The sequence below is a fragment of the Elephantulus edwardii genome, unplaced genomic scaffold (assembly GCF_000299155.1).
Source record: "Elephantulus edwardii isolate Elephantulus edwardi_28Jun2011 unplaced genomic scaffold, EleEdw1.0 scaffold00080, whole genome shotgun sequence".
Lineage (NCBI taxonomy): Eukaryota > Metazoa > Chordata > Mammalia > Macroscelidea > Macroscelididae > Elephantulus > Elephantulus edwardii.
In genome coordinates, this window is record NW_006399830.1 from 474824 (window position 1) to 493159 (window position 18336).

The 18336-nt window shown below is 54.6% G+C and overlaps 1 protein-coding gene across 1 annotated transcript; it reads left to right on the forward strand.

Annotated features, from left to right (window-relative positions):
* The first annotated feature begins 135 nt into the window (after nucleotides 1–135).
* HEATR2 (HEAT repeat containing 2) lies at nucleotides 136–18003 on the forward strand. Its single transcript, XM_006889720.1, has 14 exons — nucleotides 136–140; nucleotides 484–548; nucleotides 1411–1595; nucleotides 2794–2918; nucleotides 3369–3487; nucleotides 5714–5946; nucleotides 6207–6413; nucleotides 8881–9024; nucleotides 10285–10453; nucleotides 12215–12362; nucleotides 12570–12720; nucleotides 14635–14791; nucleotides 16294–16485; nucleotides 17867–18003. The coding sequence occupies exons 1-14, from the start codon at nucleotides 136–138 to the stop codon at nucleotides 18001–18003; spliced, it is 2037 nt and encodes a 678-aa protein (XP_006889782.1).
* Nucleotides 18004–18336: the final 333 nt, after the last annotated feature.

Genomic DNA, 18336 nt, shown 5'->3' on the forward strand with positions numbered 1-18336 from the left:
GGGCTGGGGGGCGCGACCGGGTGAGGTTCTCGGGGTGCAGGGGGGGCGCGGCACCGGGTTAGGAGCTCGGGCTGGGGGGCGCGCCACCGCGTGCGGCACGGAGGAGGGTCGGGGCCGCGGTGGGGCACTCGCTCCATGCGGTAAAACACTGGGGGGCGTGGTCCCCAGCGGGGTGAGGAGTCCCTGAGGGCGCTGTGCGGGTTAGGCAGGTTCGTGATGTCGGAGGATCCTGGGTTTGCCGTGTTTAAAGTTGTTGTCTGCTAACAGGAGTGGTTCGACTCCACTAGCAGCTCTGCTTTTGTAAAGATCACAGCCTTGGAGACTCTTGGGGTGACTACGCTGTCCTTCCTGGAGTCGGAGTTTTGGTTTGGAGTTAGGTGTCCTGATTGCCGCCCGGCTGCTTTCAGGGAGCCGTGAGAAGCAGCATTCTTTCTCCAGTCTCATTTCTCTAAGGGAGGCCACCTGTGTTCCCTCTGTTTGCAGTACTGTGTCCGGATCAGGCTTCCCCCTTGACGCTTTGTCCACAGAACAGCTGGCCAAAACCAGAGGTCGACTGGCTGGCCTGAAGGCTTTCTGTTCCTTTGCCCAGTCAGTTCCAACTCTGACCCTGTAGCATCGAGTAAAATTGTATTACAATATTGAAGGCTGTGTTGTTGTTATGAGCGTCAGGTCACCTTCAGCTCTCAGCAACCCTATGTTACAACCCCCCTAAACCCAGCTCTATTCTGAGCCAACATTATTGTGTCTGACACACCTACCCCCGTTACCCCAGTCACTGAGTCAGTCCATCTCGTCGAGGGTCTTCCTCTCTTTTGCTGTCCCTCCACCCTCCCAAGGATGACGTCCCTCCACAAGGACTGGTCCTGCCTTGCAACATGCCCAAAGTTTGTCAGATGGAGCTTCACAATCCTTGTGTCCAAGGAGCACCCTGGTTTCACCCTCTCTAGCACGAACCTGTTTGTTCTCCTAACAGTCTTATAATCTTTAAAAGAACAGTACGTTCCATGTTTCTCCTATAGAGTCGTTGGTGGGTTCAAACCACCAACCTTTGATTGGTAACTTTTGGCTTAACCCTTGGTATGTGTGAGGTGGTGTGAGTTTGTACATCAGTTCCCTGAAGGTGTTCTGTGTTGAGGGCCTCAGACATGGCTGGCTCTGGGTAACAGTGAGGCGGGGCAGGGCTCACCGACTTGGGCACCCCTGCATGTTTTCCCCCACACCTCCATTTTCAGGTAAACTCAGGGAGCCCCCAGCTTTCTCTGGTGGTTCCTAAAGCGTCCAGGTGATCCAGTTGCCATAGGGTCACACGCACAGGCCCTAAGTCTCCTTGGGAGGCGGGGGTACATGGGATCTCGGGAGCAGCCTGGAACCTCCACTCTGCTCACCCTCTCCCCCCCACCCCACCCCCAGAGCACTTCCACATGCAGTCTGAGTCCCTGGTGAGCTCACTGATGCAGACCATCGCCCACCAGCACTGGAAGGTCAGAGTGGCCGTCATCGAGGCCACCGGCACAGTGATCCAGTTTGGCAACGGGAAGTCAGTAGATGATGTGCTTTCTCACTTGGCCCAGCGGCTCTTTGACAGTGTCCCCCAGGTAAGTCTGTCCCCTCCCTCCTGGACTGTCCATCTGAGCACCTGTCCATCCTAGCAGTGACTGTGTGACCTGCTTCCCCAACAGGCAGTCGTGTCACTCTTTCTCTTGGTCATTGTTTCACTCACTTTCCTGGAGGGCTCGTCCTTTGGGCAGCCACTGGCAACCCTGAGCCTCTCCATAAGTCACGTGCTGACCCAGCACCCTTTACTTTCTATTTGTCAGACTGCTCTGCTTTAGCCTCTTTGAGAAACTGGAGGGTCATGGGATGCCGGTTCATCCTGAGGGACAAGGAGGTGGTGGGCACTGGTGGTGTTTCCTGAGTGTTAGAAGACCCTACAGGATACAGGAGAGGGCTGCGGATATACTCAATGGCCATCAGGAGCATTGACGCCCTGCCCACCAGGGCACGTGTTAGGAGGCCAGGTGGGTGGGGGAGGGACTTGAAGGAGAGGCTGGGCCCACACACTGCTTTATGAGTTGTCTCTGTGGGACAGACAGATGGACGGCAGAATCTTAGTAGATGGTGGTTGGGATCAGTGGCCACAATTATTTCACTGATGAAAATGTTACAGAACAAGGATGACAAAGAGTGGGACAGAGGCTTCCAAGGAAGGCATTGGGCCTGGGGCCTTCAGTCACCTGAGGGCGGGCGGGCGGACAGGAGCCAGGCAGATTTCCTACCTCAAGGTGGAGGACAGATACAGAGCTTTCTCTGACTCTGCTTGTATGGGGCAGATAGCGGACTCTCCTTCTGACTGCCCCTCCTCAGACCCCCACACTGCCCTTTTGTGGCAGGACAGGTGTCCGAGCCTCTGCTCCCACACTCTTTGTCTGGGGGCAGGTAGAGGCCATCCTCAGATGGCAGCACGTGGTCCCCGAAGAAGCAGCACTCTGCCCTGTGGCTGCGCGGGAGTGCGTCCTAGTTGCCAGCACTGCTTATCTCAGTGTCCAGGGAGAAACAGTCCCCTCCTGACCAGGAGCTGTCACACTGTCAGCTGTGTCACTCAGGACAGCAGTGCAGACTCCTGCTGTGGACCCGGCAGTAAACCTGGCCGGGCCAGGGCATGAGGCTGGACCCGAGACCCCGAGGCCAGCTGGGCGCCCAACATGCCTGTCCCTCAGTCCACGGGAGGCTCGGCATGCCCAGCGCTGTTGCCTCCTGTCTGTTAATCCACGAACCCTTGTTGCTCTCCTGCAGGTACGGCGGGCAGTGACCTCTGTGGTGGGGACCTGGCTGCGGGAGCTGCGAGACCGCTACTCATTCTTCCACAAGCTCATCCCACTGCTCCTGAGCAGCCTGGACGATGAGTTCCCCGAGATTAGGTGAGGGGTGCAGGGTGGGTGGGGAGCCTGAGCAGGACTCACCAGAGCCCCTCCTCTGGGGCCTTGGCCACTGGAGGCTTCTTGATTTGTTTTCTTGGGCACAGCAGCCTGCATTCAAGTTCTCGTTCGTGGTAGTGGCTGTTTTTCTTCCCTGTAGAGTCTTTTAGAAACCTCGGTTCCTTGTTGAGTTAGGAGACTGATGTGCGCAGAGGACCGTGCTGCTGCATGTCTTGTGGCCTGTGGTTTAGGTCGCACTCTGTACTCTGTAAAGGCCCCAACGGAGTTGGGGTGTTTGTTGGCTTACATTTGCTGACATGTCTGCCCAGAGCACCCCGTAAAGTCGTGAGCAGTCATGGGGGGCCCAGAGTCTAGGACTCACAGCCGCCTTTCCGGTATCCTCCACAGGCCTGTGGTGACCTCTGTGTGGTGGATGTCCTTTTTGTGTTACAGGGAGTTGGCCACTGGCCTCTGGGAGGAAATCGGCCTGCAGTGGCAGAAGGAGAACGAAGAAGATTTGAAGGACAAGCTGGACTTCGCTGCGCCACCGCCTGTCCACTACCCACTGCAAGGTGAGGGCTGGGCGTTAGTGTCCCTTCTAGAAGGACAGGACAGAGTGCTATGAGGACTGTTATCAGTGCCCCTTCCCAAGGGACAGCACAGGACAGGACGGAGTGGACCTGCAAATGACAGAAGGCCTCATCTCCTGTGCTCTGCCAGTATCAGCATGCTTCAGGTGACAGACAAGGCACTTCCTATCACTGCCTTGCTGGTAAGCTGAATGGTGAGGCCTGCCAATGACAGCTCCACACCTGGGCACAGTGCCTCTGTCCTGCTGCTGGAAACCACTGTCCTTCTGGTACAGGTCCCTTTTGCGATAACAGGACCCCTGTCCCCCTTGAAACTGCATCTCTGATTATGGGGCTTCCTGAGCATGTGAGTTTGTAAGGGGACACCGGAGACTGAGCATGTCGGACAGAGAGCTGAGCACGTGGGCCGCAGACCAGGTGACAAACATGAACCTCCCATCAAGGTGGAGCTGGCGTACGAGTTGTGCACCCTCGGACCCTCTCAGGCCTCCCTACTGATGGGCCAGCCCTCAGTCTGTCTGGAGTGGTTTCTTAGATGTAAATAGCAGTGAGAGACCAGGGCCAGGTGGCTCTGAGGTGCCCGAGTGAGACCTCAGGTATGGAGCTAGACAGGGTGACAGCTCTTCACATGCTGGCTGCAGTCTGCCCATGCTCAGTCCCCAGAGCAGAGTTGGAGCATCTGGAGCTCACAGAACCGCCCTGCCTCCACCTTGCTGAGATGTGAAGAGGTGGAGGGAAGAGCTAGCTAAGTCAGCAGAAAATGGCAAGCACTAGGAGGGAGACCTGTCGTGGACCAGCCATTCCTCGCTGAACTGACTGGCCCAGACCGGCCTTTCCCCAGGGGTTGGCTGTGTGAGGGCCTGTCCCAGGACCCACTGAGCATGCGAGCCTGTCCTGAGGGCCTGTGTTCAGGGGTCCTGTCCTGGGGTGAGTCTCAGGGACTGCTATGAGTAGAGTCCACATGAAGGGCCCCATTTCAGTGTGTCTAAAGAGGGGGAGACTGGACATGAGGGAACAAGGCCATGAGTGTCCCTCTGAAAAGGCCAGAGGGAGTCAGAATAGAACAGCCCCTCCCTACTTCAGACAGGAAGCAGATAAAGAGCCCGCAGGCCAGCCCTGTGGTCTTTCTAGAGCTGTAGCAGCAGTAGCATTTCATTTATTCATTGCTGACTCGCAAACTCACAGTTAGGGTACCAACAATGTGGTTTATTAGAGAGGAAAGTGGGAGAGACAAAAATTTATTACCCAAAATAAGGCCAGGGTTTAGCCCAGGTTTCAAGGTGCAATTACACCATTAGTCCAGGTTCAGGTTTCAGTTGAGCAGTCAAATCCAAATCATCCAGCAGGGTTTTCCCCAGAGCAATTTATAAGTCAGCTTCTCCTTCAGACATCCAGAAAATCCAACTAAAACCTTTAATTGTGACCACCACAAATGCAAGAAGCCTCGGGTCTCAACAGGGTCTTGCCACCACAAGCCTTACTCACCTCAAGTCTTTCTCATTTCCAGTCTTGCTGTTCAGTGTGGGAGACACTCGTTCTCCTATGTTAGTCCCACAGCTTTTGGTGATTTGCAAGACCATGTGCCTGTGGTTAGGGTAGTTGGAGACCAGAGAGGTCCTATACATCCTGTACAGTCTCATTTATGCCAAGTTCCAGAAAGTGCAGGTTAGTCTGTGGTGCCAGAAAGCAGGTCAGGGCTCCCTGGAGGAGGGGCAGGGCAGAGGGCAACCAACCGGCCTGACAGAGAGGCCAGAACCTTCTAGGGCTGAGAATGCCCGTTCATCATCTTAGTTACGGGGGTTGTTAGTCTGCAGCTGCATCCATGGGTCAAAGCTCAGCATGGCCACAGCCCTGTCCCTTCCCTCTTACCTACCTCAGTGTGGCCACGAACCTCTCCTCCTGGAGCCTGCTCCCCAAAACACACGTGTATACTCATGTACACACACGAACACTCACACTACATGCCTGTCCCCTGCACACACGAGCCTGTCACCTTCCCCTGCAAACTCAGCAAGGTCAAGACTCATCAGGGGCCACTTGTAACTTCAACAAATATAGAAGTTACTCCTCTTTGTGATTTATGTCTGTAGGGCTGATTTGATTTTTTTAAAGTCTTAAAACGGTAGGTATGTGATGAATAAGGTGTGTTTGACATGCTTCTTTCAAGAGAAAGCTTAGGGATTGTGATTGTGGTTTTCTGACCTGCAGAGAGCCGTCCAGGTCTGGGCTGCCGGGAACTCGTCTTCAGGAACCTGTCCAAGATCCTGCCAGGCCTCTGCCGGGACCTGGGCGACTGGGTGGTGGGCACCAGGATCAAGGCTGCACAGCTGCTGACCGTCCTCCTCCTGCATGCGGAGGACCACACCACACAGCACCTAGAGCCCGTCCTCCAGGCCCTGCAGCATGGCTGTGCCGATGAGGAGCCCACCGTTGTCAGCAGCGTGAGTCCTACATCCACCTTCTAGAGACGGATAGTGTGGGGCGTCAGCACACACAGGGGGCATGTTAACACTTACGATGGCAGTGCACGGGGCACGCTCACACCGTGGTGGGGTACACTTACAGTGACATGGCCATGACAGTGCACGGGGCACACTCAAACCATGGCGGGGCATGTTCACAGTGATGCTGTCCAAGTGCACGGGGCATGTGCCTTGACACTGAGAACAACCCTAACTGTCCCAGTCTTCTCCTCTTGCAGTCCATGAAGACAGCAGAGCTTGTTGGCACCTTCGTCAGCCCAGAGGTGTTTCTGAAGTTAATCTTGTCACCATTGAGGAAATCGCCCTCTGCCTGCAGCCTGCTGGTCCTGGCCTGTGTCCTCCGGGGTTGCCCGAGAGAAGCCCTGCAGCCCCACCTTCAGGCTGTTGCCACAGAGCTGGCCCACATCTGTCAGGCGTCTGAGAATGTAAGTGGGGTGCAGGGGTGCGGCAGGGGTGCGGCCTGGGCTACGTGCACTCAGTGATGCGGCAGGTGGGTTCTTCTGCTCTCGGAAGGAACACCGCCGCTGTGGCCTCCCTTCTAGCTTCCTGCAGCTCCACGGGGCAGTGCAGGGGTCACGGCTGTCAGTCATTTGGACGGGGGCTGCCACGTGTTCCCGTGAGCAGCTGGTGGGTCTGAAGTGTAGACATTCAGTTAGCAGCCCCTCGTTTACCCTGCCGCACTCCCAGAAACTCTCCTGCCATAGTTGGTTGTCATGGCTGTTTGGTGCCTGTGATGGGAACCTTGCCCTGCTCTACACCGTCCTGACGGTCTGTCATGTTCAAGCCCATTAGCGGCAGTCCATCTCATGGATGCTGGACCATTTGTTCCCTGGGCTTGAGCCCTCGGTGTGCGTGACATGAGGTCCATACACCAAGCACCCTGTTGTGTAAGGTAGTACATGTGACCTCAGTGGCCCCTTGCGGGAGCCGAGTTTCCCCAAGGGAAAGCTCCGGGGCGCTGGGTTGGCAGCCCCCGTTTTCCCGCAGCATGTGCTTGCTTCATGCCTGTGTCCTACACTCTGCTCCTCCTCGAGGCTTCCTCACGCTAACACGCTGGGGAACCTGGCGGAAGCTGAGGCTCTGTCTCACCTCCTGTTTTGTATGGTCTACAGCTGGCCCACCCAGTGCCTCTCCGTGACCAGCCTGTGATTCAGTCCATCAGTTTCCCCTCACCTTGCTGTGTGGCCATCACCTCCATGTCCCAGTTACTGCCCTCGACAGAAATCCATTGTCCCTAAGACTGCACCTCCTCGTTGCCCCCCTCACTCCCAGGCACAGGGGAACCAGTCTGTCTGTGTCCTGTCTGCTTTTACTGCTCCTATTCAGTTCAGCTTAGTAGGTCATGCAGTGCCTGCCCTCCTACGTCACGTTGTCTCTTCTGGATTCTCTCATGTTGTTCTGCGTGGCTACCTGCAGAGAATTGAGTACAGTGCACAGGATGATGGGGCCAGGATCAGGGGAAAGGTTTGGGTGAGCCTGTGTGACGCCCCTTCCTGAAGTTAGAGGAGGGCCTGGTTGGTGCCCACCTCTTTGTATTGTGCTCATGTTTGTAGAACACTGAGGAGCTCCTTGGTGGGGCTGAAGCACTCCGGAGGGCTGGCAACGGGTGACACTGGGCACAGGGCTTGTGTTTTTCATAGTGCATTTCTTTAAATCTTAAAAAACAAAAACAGCAAGGCTGTAAATTTTTAAGGGAGACTGCCCATCTTCCTCCCAAAGAGGAACTTTCTGGGGTAGGAGCCTGACACTTGACACATTTGCTGCTTAAAAAGGGCAATTCTGGCGAGCTCTAGTGGCCTAGTGGCAAGAAGCTGCGCTGCAATCCTAGAGGTGCATGGTTTGAATCCACCAGATGCTCTGCTGAATAAGAAGGAACAATCTGCTTCTGTACCAGTCAGGTCTGATTTGATGGTACACACACAACAAATAATAAAATAAGAAAGAAAGGGCAATTCTTCAAAGGAGCCCTGGTAGTGTACTGTTTAAGAACTTGCCTGTTAACTGTAAGGTTACTAATTCAAACCCACCAGCTGCTATGGGGAAGAAAAACAGGGCATTCTGCTTCCACAAAGATTGTGGGCGTGACAACCCCGGGAGGAGCTCTCCTTCACCCCACAGGGTTGCTGTGTGTCAGCATCAATTAGTGGCAGCCTACATGTCTGGTGGGTGTGGATTTAATGCTGGTTACAGAAAGCTGTATTAGCTAGTCTGTTGAAAAGTGCTAGGGGAGCTCTGGTGGCCTAGTGGCAAGGAGCTGCAACTACAATCCCAGAGGCTCACGGTTCAAATCCACCAGATGCTCTGCCGGGAAAGGAGGGACAATCTCCTCCTGTACCAGTCAGATCTGATTTGACAGTACACTCACACACAAAAATAATAAAATAAAAAAATAAAATTAATTTAAAAAAAAAGTGCTACCGCAGGAAGCTCCCACTAAGTGCAGACAGTGAGGCTTCCCCTAACTCTAGGTGTGTGGTCAGGAGGGCCAGTCCTGGAAGGACATGCTGCTTGGTGGGAAAGCAGAGGGTTGGTTAGCACAGGCAAGGCAGACCCACAGCGGCTGCAGTGGCTCCAGCATGGTGGGGACGGGGATGGTGAAGGGCAGGGCACTGTTTGCATGGGGTTGCTAAGAGCTGTCGACATGCAGCACTAACAGTGACAGATGTCAGTCTGTCAAGCACAGGCCACCCGCTGGGCACCTGATTCAGGTGGTGGTCATAGGCCTGTGCCCTGCCACCTGGCTCAGGGCTCTTTCTATGTGGATGCTCAGTGGGGTCTGCATGGTGGTGCACTGACCACCCCATCCACTACTCCCTCTGCATTTCCTTAGGGTAGGTGGGGGGACACAGTGGGGTCCATGCTGTCGTGCACTGACCACCCCTTTCCCCACAGCACCTCTACCTGGAGCACCTGCTGCTGTGTGTACAGGCCCTGCTCACCGTGTGCCCGGAGGACTGTGCTGCTTGTGGCCTCCCGCTGCTGCAAGTGCTAGTGGCTGTGCTGGCCGCCTCGGGCACGGGCGACCTGCACCAGAAGGTAAGCTGGCGAGCTGGGAAGAGGGTAGAGCCCTGATGCTCGGTGTCTTGGTTCCCAGACTTGAGCTGGGGGCGGGGGGGTGTCTCATGTGTTCCCAGTGTGACCTGGGGACTGGATCCCCTCCCCCTCTGGTTTAGCGTAGTTTTAGGAGCAGATGGGAGGACCAACTTATGCCTGAGCTTGTGTTTCCTGGTTACACCTGCGTCTCTACAGTAGCCATTCATGTCACATGTGGCCCCTGAACTTTGCTTCTGATTGTGCCTCTGGGCTGCTAGGGACCCCCAGGGCCCAGCTGCCAGTGCCCAAGGCAGGACGTGGGGCCCGTGGATGTTCTCCACAGGAGTCTTGCCCCCACCTCGGCCAGTTTGAGCCTGGTTTAGGGATAGTTTTCCTGAGGGCCACTGTTCAGGGCAGGGCTAAGAGGCCGGGAAAAACAGATTACAGACTGGTGCCGAGATGGGAGGCCCACTGAGCATTTGTGTTGTATCTTAGATTGACCCTAGGTGGAGTAGCCTGGTCCTGTAGGTTGTATCTCAGGACATCATGGGGTGAGGATTTAAAACACCTGCACATAGAAGAGACTTAGATTGTAGGGAGAGTGTGACCCAGCCAGGCTGATAGGCGGTAGGGACAGCTTCAGCACGTCCACAGACTGCTCCTGTGGTATCCTGGGGGTCAGTGAAAGAAAAGAGGACCCCTAGCCCACGAGTCCCCCTCCCCGGCTCTCTGGTCAGCACAGGCCACTCTGACGTGGCCCCTCATTGATACCTCTCCTACCTGTTGCCCACTCTAGGGACATGTGGTCCACTGGCCCCTGGGGTTAGAGAGGACACAAATCTCAGAGCGCAGATACCAGGCTTGCCGTCCATTCCTGCAGTTAACCTCCTGGAAGCCCTGGGGGGGGACCCCTGTGTGGATGCACCCTCTGTATGCATGGAGCCCTCTTTTTTTCTGCTTTGTCACTCGTGTGCATGTTGTGGACACACGTGAGGGGGCATCAGCAGTTGAACACCTTTTACTGCACCCCTACAACCATGCCATCCACACTGAACTGTGGTTCTGACTCCTATTGCTTCTGGTGGATCAGCAGTTGGGACTCAGCCCTTGCTTCCAGGTGCTGGAGGTGCTGAACTCGCCGGCCACACTCCACACTGGGCGGGTGGTCTCACTGGCCCCTTCTTTCCAAGTGCAGGAGGCCCTGGGCTTGCCAACCGTGCTGTCCACACTTGGTGTATGGTCTGACTGCCCCCTTCCCTCCAGGTGCAGGAGGCGCTGGCCTCACTAGCTGTGGTGGAAGGAGTGCATGGACCCCAGGACGTGTACCAGAAGCACATGGGTGCATTGATGGAGTGGGTGACCGCCTCACACAGCGACTGGACCATCTACTCCACAGAGCTCATGCAGCTTAGCGTGCTCCTCACTCAGACAGGTAGGCCACCTGAGTCACAGCACTCACCGCGCTGACCGTCCCTGCGAGCGAGGACCTGATTCAGGCAGGGAGAGACAGGGCCGACTCGCTGTCACGCCCTGTGGCAAAACGCAGCACTACCGTGTTACCTGACATAGGGTCGGCTCGTGTCCCAGCTGAGTTAGACGTCCACTGCCTGGCAGGGCTCCCTCCTGTGCGTGCGAGCGTGCGTTGCAGGGAGTGTGCATGGGCACATGTGCGTAGAGCCTCAGAGGACGTCATACAGTCCCCACATGAGATGTGGGAGCGGAGATGGGCTTCCTCCCCTTAGCCATTTTGCTGTTTTCCGCATCTCCTGCTCTGAGCTGCTGTTTGTTGGACTGCGGTGAGGGGAGGAGACTAAGAGGTCAAGAGTCCATCGTCACCAGCCAGGTTTGAGTCTTAATTGAAATTGTACCCAAGTGAAGGGCAAAGAAGCAGCATGACTGGGAAGTCCTGCAGCAGGAGACACTTGGCGGCTTCCGTCCTTTCCCAGCAGTGAACAGGAAGAGGATGGTGGTGACAGAGGCGGGCTCGGAGATACTGCTGCTTGGTTCCAGAAGGCAGCAGTAAGGCCTGTGTACAAGTGAGGTTGACCCCACTGCTGTCTCGACTCTCGTGCTGTAGTCATTGCATGTCACGCTGCTAACCAATAGGTCAGCGTTTCACAGCCACCAGTGCCTCCCATAATGAGTTATGGCCTCACTTTTTTTGCCACATTTCCTGCAAAACTGAAGACCATTTTCAGCAAGCAGACTGTCAACATTCCAGGAAATGCTGGCATCACTCTGAAGGGCCTCACGGTGGTCACAAAAGGCCCAAGAAGTACTTTGCAACACGATTTCAGTTCTATTGTGGAGATTCTAGTCTAAGCAAGAATAAAAGCCTTCACGTTAACAGATGCTGGGGGAACAGGAAGGAACCGTCTGAGGTTCACACGCTCTGTAGCCACATACAGAACAAGTCCCAGGGGGTTACGCCAGGCTTTGGGTCAAGATGAGGGCTCTTTGCGCTCATGTCCTGTCAGCATCACAGTGCAGGAGAGCAGGGCTGTGGCTGAAACTGCAAACTTCTTAGGTGAAAAACACGTTCGGAGAGTTCTGATGAGACCAGGTGTTGCTTGTTGAGTATCACAAGCCCAGAAAGATGAGTTTTGAAGGGAAATGACATTGAGCTTGTTGCAAACGGGGCTGCTTTGATCCAGCAATCTACAATAGTTAAAAACCAAGGGTGTCTGAGATTTTTTGGATGATTTCTGCGTCTTCAAAAAGGAACTGTGGAGCAGGGAATGAGTAATTCTAGGAGATTTCCAGCCACAGAAATGAGTCCTAAGATACATCTGATTATTACAATTAAATGCTGTCTAGTCACTTGCTTTTTAAAAAGGATGTTCAGCCTTGACAGCCCTCCAACAGGTCATTGTATGAAGAGCAGGGTGACTTGGGTTAGGTTGTGGGTGATGAAGAATGTAGCCGCATGACAGAGGTGAGAGGTGCTGTGAGAATGCGCGAGACAGTGACTGGTGTGACGTGAGCATGTGCTGTTGGAATGGCACTGCCCATGGACTTGCTGGACGTAAGGTTGCAGCCTGTGACCACAGGTGGGGCACCCTTGGTTGACTTTTTTAAGACCTGCTTGGCTGAGAGTATTAAGAGGGCAGGGTGTTTGTGAGATGAACATGGCTTTGGGGGGGGTCTCCACTGCCTCTCTGGGGTGGACCCAGCACCCTTGTTTGTCTTCCAGGCCCTGCTGTGGGAGAGGCTCTTCAGCACCTGATCCCCACCCTCAGGAGCTGCTTGCACCCCGCCCGGGACCCCCAGATGCGCCTGAAGCTGTTTTCGGACCTTTCCAGAGTGCTGCTGAGAGCCCATGAGACTATGGACTCAAAAGGGTGGGTGCAGCCTCTCCCCTGTGGGTTGAGCCTGACTGGGAACCCCCAACCCCCAGGACTTAGATTTCCACACAGGAGGACACCACATTTAAGCTGGTGATACCCAGAATTATTCACGTCCGTTTGTCATCTTGACCTCCACACAGTCCATCCTAGACCATGATCCCGTCAGAGACTACACTTTTCTGCCCTGTGTTCTGTCTGCAGGCAGCTCCACAGCTACCTTCAGACACTGGTGACAGACGTTCTGGTTCCCAACCTGCAGTGGCACGCCGGAAGGACCGCAGCAGCCATTCGCACGGCTGCCATCTCCTGCCTCTGGGCGCTCATCAACTCCGGGACCCTGTCTACTGAACAGGTAGAGCACACAGCTGTGCAGAGTAGGGCCTCCCAGCTGCGTAAGGGGCGCCCAGCTGTGGGGGGGGGGGCTGAGAGGGACCACCTAGCTGTGTGAGGTGAGGCTGTGATAGAGAAAAGACTGACATAGTCAACATTCTTGGGTATTGACAGTCAAAAAATCAAAAGACATATTGCATTGGTAAAGTGTGCCATCAAGAACCTCTCCAACATACTGAGAAGCAGTGATAGCAGTCTAAACACTAAAGTGTACGTGATTTAAGCAGTGGACTTGCAATCACTTGATATGCATCTGAGAACTGGACAGTGAATAAGGATGACAAGAATCAAAGCCTTTTTGAGTTGTGGATTGAGAAATGATTGAAGCTATGTCATGGAGAACATGCAGCCACCATGCTCCTTGGAGGCAAGAGTGACAAGGCTTCGTGTCACATACCTTGAGCGTGGTGTTAGGAGAGGCTGTTTCTTGGAAAGGGAGAGGTGGAGGGTCAGCGACGGACAGGAAGACCCTCAACCAGATGGATTGGCACAGAGACTGCAGCTCCGGGCTCAAGCGTGTCAGAGATGACGAGGGCGGCCCCGGTCAGGACAGGGCTCAGATCCGTTGTTCAGACTCAACTCAGCAGCCCCTGACAATAATGATTTAAACCTTTCTTCACGTGTGCGTTAGCCGCCCTAATATCCTCTTTGCTGAAGAGTCTTCTGTCCATTTTGTAATTCGATTGTCTTTTTCTTGTTGAGGTTGAGAATATTCTGTAAATTTTACATAGGAGTCCCTTATAAGGTATGTCATTGCCAAGTATTTTTTCAAGTCAGTGGACTTCTTTTTATCCTTTTGATTCATACAAGGATTTTATTTTTAAAAGGTCCCATTCTTCTGTTTTATCCTTTCCCGATTGTGGATTCTTATTTATGTTTCAAAGTCTGTTCATGCCATTCATTGATCATGGCAGATGTTTCTATTTTTTTTCTCTGATGATCTTTATTGGTTTTGGTTTTACCCCAAGTCTTGGATCTACCTTGAGTTGGTTAGTGTGTATGGTGTGCGGTGGGGTTCTTGTTTCATTCTCCACAGACAGATGTCCAGTTTTACCAGCACTGTTTGTTAGAGTCTGTCATTTTTCCACTTAATGGATTTTATCTCTTGTCAAAGACCATGGTTGACCAGAAGTGGGAGGGTTGATTTCTGGGTTCTTGACTCCATTCCCTTGGTCTGTGTGTCTGTCACAGAACTAGCCCCCGCTGTCATGTGCACCATAGCTGGGCTGAGATCAGGTGCTTTGTCTTGCTAGTGGTGCTTTCCTGATTTCAGGTAGAGCCAGAGATGCCTTTCCCATTGCCTTTAAGAAGGTGGTCAATATCAGAATTGAGAGTTCATTGAATATGTAGGTTGTTTTTGATAGGAGTGTCAGTTTCACCGTATCAGGTGTTTCTATCCTTAAACATGGTCTATTCTTTACTCACTGAGGGCTCTGAAAGAGAAGATGTATTCACTGTCTTAGAACTGAGGCAGCATCTCCCAGCTTCTCCCCATCACCTTGGTCTGGATGGGACAGCCGTGCTGTAGGCTGAGACATCAGGTTAGAAAACACCATAAGCTGCATGTGTGAGCCCACCTCGTGGGCCAGAGAGTGCAGGCTGGAATCTTCCAGAATTTTGGGTGGAAGCGAGAGTAGTGGAGTTGAGTCCCTGGTGGTGCTCCACACAGCCTGTGCCTTGTGAAGGATCCCAAGTGACTTTTAAAACTCAGTTTCCCAAATAACATGATCTCATATTTTAAAATTCTGACATTTTACAGATTCCACTGTATCTCAAAGCCTGGTCATTTTCCTCAGACATGCCGTGTATGCCACATGTGAGTAGCAGCTTCCGCACTGGCCGTCTCACTATAGCCTCTCTGCTCTGTCCACTGCAGATCCTGGAGATGGAGGGAACACTGATGCCACACATGGTCACTTCCCTAGAGGAGGACTCCCAGATGACCCGGCTGCTCTCATGCCGCATCATCGACCTTTTCCTACAGACCTCTGGTGACCAGAACAACCCCGAGCAGCTCATCAAGGTCTATCCAGGTAGGTGGTCACACGTGGATGTGTGAGCTCGTCTAAATCTGACAGTTGATTATCCTGGTAGGTGCACACGTGTGGACCTATGAGCATGTCTAAATCTGACAGCTGATAACACCTTCCTGAGGGTGTTGGTGACACAGTGGGTACACACTTAGCTGCTAACCAAAAAGTTCAGTGGTTCATACCCACCCGCCACTCCAAGAGGAAGCTCAGGCCATCTTCTGTTCAGATCTGCAGCCTTGAAACCCCACGGGGCAGCCCCACTCTGTCCTGAGGGTCGCTGGAAGTCAGCACCAACTTGACTAAAGATGATTTGCTTTCTGGTCACTAGTCAGGCTAGTGTCCACATCCCCCAGGGCAGGGAAAGATCACATATCATCTAGTGAATGACAGGTGCACACACAGAAGGATGCTATCTTGTGGACTGGGAGTGCTGTTGAGCTGTCACTGGAACTCATCCTGCCTGGGTGGACCACAAAGCTGGAGGAAAAGATGTCTGGCCGAGAAAGGCCACAGAACAGGCCATCACCAGGTCAGGGGCCCAGGGTGGGCAGAGACGCTGCCTCTGAACCGCTGCAGTCTCACCTAGGCTCGTGGCCCCCTGCACCCTACCTGTTTTGCGTCCCAGCTGTCAAGCAGATCGCTAGCATAGACCATAGTTACGGTAAAGGGTAGTTGGGGGCACAGCAGGCAGATAGAAGCCACTGAAATGCTGAAAAGAGTAGTGTCCAGGGGGCCGGACTCACCACCACAGGCAACTCGAGGACACCAGCAGAGCCCATTGTGAGGGTGACGTCCTCCAGACTTGGCTTTTCATGGTGATGTGGAGGGGACACCAGCAGAGCCCATGGCAAGGGTGACGCCCCAATAGACCTGATTCAGACTTAGCTTTTCAGGGTGTCGTTATCACAGACCTGGCTTTGGGGTTAGTTTTTCAAGGTGTGTTTAAGCACCACAGAAAGCTGGAATAACCACCTCCATCCGCAGAAAGCTGAGAAACAAGCAGGCAGGATGAAAAGCTGTGCTCTGAGCACCCGGCATGGTGTTCTAGAAAAACACACTCAGATGTGCTGCGCCCGGGAAGGACTGGGGGACAGGACACTGTGCTTGCACTCTGGTGGCCTGAGGGCAGGACACCATGCTGCACCAGGGAAGAGCTTGGGGGGCAGGACACCATGCAGTGCCCAGGAAGGACTCAGAGGCAGGACATTGTGCTTGCACTCTGGGGGCCCGAGGTCAGGGAGCGTCTCAGGGGACACAGAATGAGCAGCCTGCTCTTCCAGCCCACATTCTTATCCCGAGAACAGCCAGACACCTGGTGTCCACTCCCTCCCTTGGTTCCGCCAGGTGCTCTGGGAGCTCCCCGGTCCCCACTGCCCTGAGAGGCCTGTGGGGGGGGTCCAGGTGGAAGCTGCTCTGCACTCCCTGTGACCTCAAGGGAATGGGCTCTTCCCTCTGGACTCCTAGGTCCATCTCTGCTTCTTCTCTGTCATGACCTCTTCTAGAACTCTTAAAACGCCTCGACGATGTGTCCAGCGAAGTGAGGATGGCAGCGCTCACCACCTTGGTCACCTGGCTGAGGTGCATCCGCGATGACGACAGCAAGTCCTACTACCAGAGCAACACGCAGCACCTGTACCGGGAGCTGCTCGTGTACCTAGACGACCCGGAGCCGGCCGTCCAGAACGCCGTCCTTGGTGAGTTGGGCTGTGCTTCCTGGACATGCTCATCCTTCTGTGCCCTTGGGGTCGGTCTCAGGACCCCCCAGTACCAGGCTTCCAGAGCGACCAAGTCCCTCCTGTGAAATAAGGGGTGCCTGGCATGGCCAGTGTGCCCCGAACCCACGCTGCTCTCCCTTGGCCTTGGTGGGATGACTTTGACCATGGCACCATTTACCTCTGGGACACTCCAGAGCCAGGGGACCCTCCATGTTTGTTACCAGGACGTTCATGGATGTGGTCTCCCATATCAGAAACTGATCAGAGTTTCAAGTTTGTGGTCACACATTCACGTTAATGTCATGTTACTGAGATAGAGTCCTCCTCGGGAGAGTAGCACAGGCCTGCACATTTGTGACCCTTCAGAGTCTGGCTGACAGGACACGCGTCTCCCTCGACACCCATTTGGCTGCAGTGTCCTGACCAGAGTGTCTGGCAGGAGGGTTCCTGAGCAGCTCTAACAGGCACTTGGCTGCCAGCTGCGCATTAGCAGCCCCATTCCACCCGAGGGGCCTTGGGAGAAAGGCCTGGCCATGTCCTGGACCTCGGCCGCTGAGGACTCTGGGCCACAGTGCTGCTGGCTCGAGAGGGGCGCTGAGAGCCGGTTAGCTTAACACACATCTTTCTAGCTGTCAACAGGCCTGGGTGGGCCAGTGGTCAGATAAGGAGTGTTCAGTACCTCATCAGAGGACTGGGCCAAGCTCCCTAAGGGCAGTGCTGTGGGCTTGGGGGCTCTGACAGCACCAGCTCTCATCTCAGGGACTGTGCCCACGTCACGGTGCTGCTGTGGCACATGAAGGAGGTCTGTGACCAGTCAGTAGGTCCCCATTGCTTCCCTAATGTGCACGCGTCACACACAGGTGGACCCTGGAGGACTAAGATGTCACAGGACGGCCTCTCCCTGAAGGCACGCTTGGTGACTATAAGTTTTAGCAGCAGTTCTGTAAGGATGGAGTGCATGGGTCTGGTACCCCTCAGTTTATATTGCTGGATGGTAGCCTTGCCCTTCTGTGTGATCTGAGCGACTGGGCCAGTGCACACTGTCCATTTGCTGCCATGGGACCCCCCCAGGCCCCAGACGGTCTTGGGACCCTGACTTGACTCACTCGTGTGACTGCCACCTCAAAGCAAACTCGGTGAACAGGGGACCATATGCGGGGGGTGGGTAACACGGAGACCGTATGCAGGGGGGAGGGGGGAATGCTGTGTAGGAAGGGGTAACGTACAGAGTGGGGTAGGCACATGCAGACACCGTGCCGTTTCACATGAGCATCAGAAATCTGTATTCAAACTTGAGAACCTCGGGAGCTGCTCTTGGGGACCCACAGTCATGTAGGTTTGGTGCTTTGCTGTCTTCCAGAGGTGCTCAGAGAGGGCAGCGTCCTGTTCCCGGAGATCCTGCTGCAGGAAACCGAGGCTGTGCAGCACAAACACCGCTCCCCGGCCCACTGCCAGCAGCTGCTGCAGCATGTTCGGGCCCTGGTGGCCTCACACTGACTGGTTGAGTGCCTCGCTATCCAGAGGCTGGGCCAGGCCACCTGCGTCCTCACTGCGCTAGGACACTTTGAACGCCAGCATGGAGGGCACTCGCAAGACCAGCACGACCCTGGGACGACTCTAGCCTGGCCCGCCTTGGCCTGTCTGTGTCTTCACCCTGCTCGCTGTAGTGGCTGCCACGCTCCAGCTAAGTTGGATTCAGCGATGGCCACTGGTCAGGCAGCAGCTGCCTGAGCCTAGCCAGACACCTCCCTCTGCCTGCTGAAGCGCCCAGCAGAACGTTTTAAGACTGTTGGGACTGTTTTAAGAAACCAGATTAGATACTGAGGTCTC